General features: G+C 47.4%; 1 protein-coding gene across 1 annotated transcript; it reads left to right on the top strand.

The window, feature by feature from the left end:
- Positions 1 to 334: 334 nt before the first annotated feature.
- Positions 335 to 5,058, top strand: LOC106743427. The gene is made up of 6 exons (XM_014617251.1): positions 335 to 551; positions 613 to 788; positions 1,076 to 1,231; positions 1,317 to 2,027; positions 2,269 to 2,391; positions 2,464 to 5,058. The coding sequence occupies exons 1-6, from the start codon at positions 525 to 527 to the stop codon at positions 2,711 to 2,713; spliced, it is 1,443 nt and encodes a 480-aa protein (XP_014472737.1). The 5' UTR covers positions 335 to 524; the 3' UTR covers positions 2,714 to 5,058.
- Positions 5,059 to 5,854: the final 796 nt, after the last annotated feature.

Here is a 5,854-nt window from a genome sequence, read left to right as displayed (position 1 = left end):
TGACCTACTCTCCGCGAAGTCGTCCTCTCTCCACGCGTCTTTCCCCGACTCTCCTTTCCCATCCAGGGCCGAATACCGAGCAGGCCCGGGAAAGAAGTGTCGGGCCGGAAAAATACACTCCGATGAATCAGCCGAGCAAAATTCCGCTCCGGATGAATTTCTTCTCGTTAGCGATAAAAAGGGTACGTGCGACGATCGTTCGCGCAAGATCCGTTTCTTTCGCCGGCTGATCGAGCGATTTGTTCTTCTCGGGGGCGACCGCCGACACGCCACTGCGTGCGTGCGTATGGCATCTTCTCCCGTAGCGGGCTACACTTTTTCCACGTGAAGCACATCGCATGGGCGGGCGAGCGGCTGATTACGGGCAGTAATGAAAGCGGCCCGCTTGCACACGGTAGGCAAGCTGTCATGTAGCCGCGCGCCCCAGTCGCCTTTCCTCTCCTACCGCCGCTGTTGTTGTTGTTGTTGCTGCTCCGGCGTAGCCAGTGTTCGCGGGATTCACGGCACGGCGGGTCCAGCGAGTTATGAGAGCGATCTTCGTGTTCCTTCAGGTGAGAACGGTCTCTCTCTGTCTCTCGCACTGTCAGCTTCTCGATTGCTTCCGTGTTTCAGGCGATAGCACTGCAGCTGACGAGATGTCGAGGCGGTGGCCCGAGCACGTTCGGATACGACGCGTCCTCGGCGTGCAGCAAGCCGTACTCGCGCGCGGGACGCGCTCACCACGAGGATCTGCCCTGTGACTTTCGCCGGCAGAACTGGTGCACGATCGCCGGTAGCTCTTATCCTTGGTACTTCGCGCTGCTTCCTCTTCCGCTCCGTAATTGATATTCCTTGAACTTTCGCCCGCGTGTTGGCGCACGCGCGATTCTATGGCGAAAGTATATGGCGTCTCGTTTGAATCTCGAAAGGATCGTGTGAAATGGAATAGAGGGATCGTCCCTTCGATTCGACAATTATCGCGTGCGAAAGAGGCGATCCTCTTTAATTCGTCGCCGTCACGTTCTGAAATAAGGAGTATCAGTTCCCACCGAAGATTCGCGTCGTCCACTTTGTCAGTACTTGTGCTCGTTCGCAGGCACGCGGTGCGTCGATTCGTCCTGGAGAATCAGGGATTGATGAGACGCATGTACGGCGACGAGAGTTACATCAGCGTCCTCAGAGCGGAGTTCGACAAGAATGACGTCGAGCTGAAATACGACGACTATCATCATCACTTCGCTGACGAGCTGAGGTAGCTACTTTCCGAACCATCTTCTTCACTTTAGTTTTATACTTCTTCTCACTCGCTGAGTAAATCATGTGTCGCGAATTTTCAGGCAATATGAGGACGACGATTACGAGTTCGTCGATGAGCGGCAGGCGTTGCCGAAAGACAACACGGGTCGCGGTTTCACCAGTCGCTCCTTCAACGCCGATCCCATCGCCAAACGGCTGAACAAGTTCCCGAAGCTCAGCGAGTACACCAGGCCGCACTTCAAGCCGACCGAGCGAACCACCGATGGCTCGACCAGCGCCACGACCTTCGGTACGTCATCTTCGACGACGCCCACGGTGTCCACCACCGCCGCGACCAGCACGGAGGAAGACACTCAAGCCCCGGTGACGTCACCAAACACCACATCCATCGAAACAGCCGAGGAGAACGTCGCAAACAGCACGACGACGTTCTCACCGAGCGTCACCGTCGCTCAGATCGTGAGGGAGCAGAATTTCAGCATCAACGAGATCCCCGGGCAGAACGATAGGATCGACGAGGGGGTGGAGGAGACGCACTCGGTGGTCGTGAACACGACTCTGGAGCCGATCAGCACGACCGGCGGATCGCTGTTGGCCGCGGGGGACGAAGCGGGGGATGTGCTCGACGCGAAGACGACCGTACACGTCGCCGCCTCGAGCAACCACGAGCAGCAATTCCGACCGCGTCCCGAGTATCGGCCGTCGGCCGAGAGTACGTCGAGCGGCCAACTTTATCAGGACGTCGCGGCGAAGGATCAACAGGAACAAACGGTGCTGAAGCTCCGAGGAGTGTGAGTACGACGGCCGCGAGTAGTCTCGCGATATGACATTGCCTCCTTCACCTCATTTTGCCACGAAGACTCGTTTACAAATATCGCGACGTATTCCCAACGAGAGGATCTCGCAAACGCTCTTGAGTGATGGCTTTCTTTCGCGAATGGTTCTTCCGGGAAAGAAACTTTTCGCGGATAGTTTCATGAAGGAACGCGAAATTAAGCACTCGTCAGATCATTCATTTATCGCCAATTGCAGAAACGCCTGTCCCGTCAAGGAGGAGGTAGTTGCGCCGTTCTGGGCCAACAACACCCGCGGCGAGGTCTTGGCCCTCCTGAACCTCTATCCGTTCGAACAGTATGTTCATTGGGAGAAGTGCACGTGAGTATTTCTCGCGGGAATTTCATTCTGAATCTCTTGCGAGTTGGTTAGAGAAGAGCACGCTTGTCGCAGGAACGAGAACAAGCAAATGTACTGCCGGGACGGCTGCAGATGCGAGCAGCAGTACAGGTTGCACCGGCTGCTGGCTTACGACCCGAACAACGAGTGCCGCGGCATCTTCAGCGACTGGTTCAAATTCCCCAGCTGCTGCGTATGCCGTTGCTACGATCTGCCGCTCGAGTTTCGGGTGACGTCGCGCTCGCCGCGCATTCACTCCAAGCGGCGGATCAAGGTGCAGGCGCCGCGGGACCGTTACGCGTGATCGTCCTGGCCGACCGCCAAAAGTGCAGCGTAAGTGAGGACAAACGTCGGCGCGATGTGTCGACCTCTATTTTTCACACATTTTAAGGTAATTGGTCCGTAAATTTCAGATTTCCTTCTTTTCCGCACATTAATCGATTTACGCACACGTAATATTAGAAAATCGTGCTGAAAGAATTGAAATCAAAATTAACGATATTTACACGTGTCACGAAAACGACATCATATTTTAATACTAGCGATCAAATTGCTCTTCTGGTTTTAAATGAAAAACGAGAAAAGAACTTGTAGAGATATTATGAGAAAAAGTTACAAAATCGTTGATCTAATTCTTCAGGTATTGTACGCGCTACATTTCCCCTCTGTGTAATCGTCTTTTTAAAGATAGAATAATTAAATAATTAAAAGAATCTATCACACGTAAAATTGCGGGAAACACGGAAAAATACGGATATATTCGTATACCTTACACAGGCAGTTCCAGCCGAAAATATTATGTGCCAGAAATGCGCGAAAAACAATGATTTCATTATGATTTTTCAAACATTATGTAAATTTGATTGATATTCTCACGCTGTAAAAGCTGTATATCACATAAATCATGTTTATAAACTATTTAGTACCGATTTGTCGAGCTTCTTTGTGTGTTTGTATTGACCATTACTTTTCTCTAACAATATTATCACGGACCGACTACCTTAAATATCGAAGATCGAGTTGTAACGAACGAGTTGTATCGTGAAAGAGGAGAATGACAAACGCGTGGTGTATACGCAATGTATTCCGCGATTCATCACCACGTTTTGTGTACTATTTAATCCAGCCGTACGCGTCATCAAGTTTTTCACACGACACGTAATATATACCGCTGTAACGAGTGTCACGAACATTGTGCAACGCGATCATTTATCTCGGCGAAAGAGGAAAAATATATTTATATTTATACATATACTCGACATAACTCTGTTGCAAGCAGATAAGGCTCGTGAATAAAATACGCCATTTCTCTTTTTATACTACTTCTTACCCTCGTGCTCGCGCTTCTCATTATCCGCACCATGTTTGCACCGTCGAATTATACAGCCGATTACGACAGTTGAATCGCGATTAATGAAAAGCGACTGACAGTTACGAATCGTAGAGACTTAACGGAACAACACGTCGAGGATCGTCGTCGAAAAGAACGCGCACGTTTCGTTACAATCGACTTTATTTTCCTTACTTTCCTCTACATGTCCGACAACGTTGTCACGTGTCTTACAAAGAAGAAGGTTCACAAACAGTAACGATCCTTAAAACGTTAATACTTCTTTAATCTTTTTTTTTTAATTTTTGTCGTTTTGCTTCGTTTCGGGCATTCGCCGCCGAATGCATAACTCAACAATAATACCGATTATTTTGTCGTACATTCATTAATGTGGTATTACAAACGTCATTAATTGTTCGTATCCCGTCGTAATAATAATAATATATATATATATATATACGTGTATGTACATATTATATATAGCACGTGTACAGGATGTATCGAATCGATGCGTGACATCCTGTACGTTTACGTATATCCTAGAAAATATACGCGTTTTCTTTTCTTTCCCTTTTATTTACGTATGATATAACGCGCGTATATTTTATGTATAACGATACATTGCGTAGTGACATAAGTGTATCTTTATAAATACGAGCTAAAACATTTGGTATCAAAACCATTGCAGGAAGAAGAGAAGAAAATAAAACGTCTTCGAAAAAGTGTACTACTTCCTTGTAATATCTCTCACTCTCGTCAGCGCCCTTCTCTCTCTCTCTCTCTCTCATTACTCTGTTACCCGTGTCGGAGTGTCTCGACGGTTTCTGAATTGATTTGTCGTATTACGTTATGTGCAACAAGAGGAATTCTTCGAGTTCCTCGGCTGCGAATTTACGCGAAAGTTCACCCGACCCAGCTTTCGCACTCAAGATGGGACGATATGTGGAAACAGTACCGAATAACAAGATATTGCATGGTCGTTACAGATTCGCAGTAATTTTTTACAATAATTATTTTTTACAAATAATTATTTTTTACACACACGCCATTAAGAAACGCCATAAAATTCATAACAATTCATTGAGCTTTGATTCTAGTGAACGGAAAGGGGAACGGTTGTTTCCCTTTCTCGTGTTCTTTCTTATTTTTTTGTTTAGGTATATGGCAGAAAAGAAGTAGGAAGACGCGATTCCACAGCGAAGAAAGCTTGGAGCGCTGTCCTCAAACGAAAGACGTTTCATTTTCGGAGCACGAGCGCGGAACGAGCGCTCGTGTCCGAGAAAAATGCGTCTCTGCGATTCGCTGTCTGTACCAATGCACGAAATAGTTTACCTTCGACCGGATTGTCTAATCTAAATTTCGTTCGGTTCCATAAGTTGTAACGCCGCTCACCGGCTAATATACCAATTCGTATAAAAAATATCTCTATTTCTTGGCACAATCACAAATCGCGGTTCGCACCGTATATTAAAACACCGTGTGTGATGCGTGTGTGTACGTTGGATGTGTTCATGTATCGATCGTACGTATGTGTGTGTGTGTGTGTCCTTGCGTCTACGAAGATTCTAGATTGCTTATGTAAAATCGCTGAGCTACCTATTATCCGACATTACCTCTNTCCCCAAAGTCCCCCCTTACCCCCCCCCCCCCCTTCACAAGTCCCAAAGGAACGCTTAATCAAAACATCTTCGGGAAATTCACTGTGCAATTCGGTGCAACAATGTGTGGGTGTGTGTTGGAATATATCGTCGATCCGAAAATTCGTCGAGCAGATAGCGAAAAAACGATTGTCTTGGAAGTCCGGCCATCGACAAAGAGCTTTGGCTACACTTTGCATCTATACGACTTGCTAATTAATACGTGAGTATCGCAGAAATGTATAATTTGCGCGTACGTTTGAATAGTTTAACTTGAACAATGATTATCATTATTGTAACAAAGGAGACACACAGTTATCATTTTAAGACCGACGGCACACGCGCCTGTATAATTTACCCGAAAGTGCCCTGAATCTCCTCTAAACTTGTGCACTCGTCGCGAAACTTCCCATACACGTCGATCGCGAGACATCGGAGACGATATAATTCGCGTGTAAGTTTCAGACGGCGATTCGTG

Source organism: Dinoponera quadriceps, unplaced genomic scaffold (assembly GCF_001313825.1).
Source record: "Dinoponera quadriceps isolate SergipeBrazil2010 unplaced genomic scaffold, ASM131382v1 scaffold1069, whole genome shotgun sequence".
Classification (NCBI taxonomy): Eukaryota; Metazoa; Arthropoda; class Insecta; order Hymenoptera; family Formicidae; genus Dinoponera; species Dinoponera quadriceps.
This window is presented reverse-complemented; position numbering and strand designations above follow the sequence as displayed.

Excerpts from the sequence above, each read along its gene's own strand:
- LOC106743427 (XM_014617251.1), top strand. The coding sequence starts at position 525 with ATGAGAGCGATCTTCGTGTTCCTTCAG. Across the intron at positions 552-612 it reads CGATCTTCGTGTTCCTTCAG|GCGATAGCACTGCAGCTGAC; the intron begins GTGAGAACGGTC and ends TCCGTGTTTCAG. Across the intron at positions 2,028-2,268 it reads GTGCTGAAGCTCCGAGGAGT|AAACGCCTGTCCCGTCAAGG; the intron begins GTGAGTACGACG and ends CGCCAATTGCAG.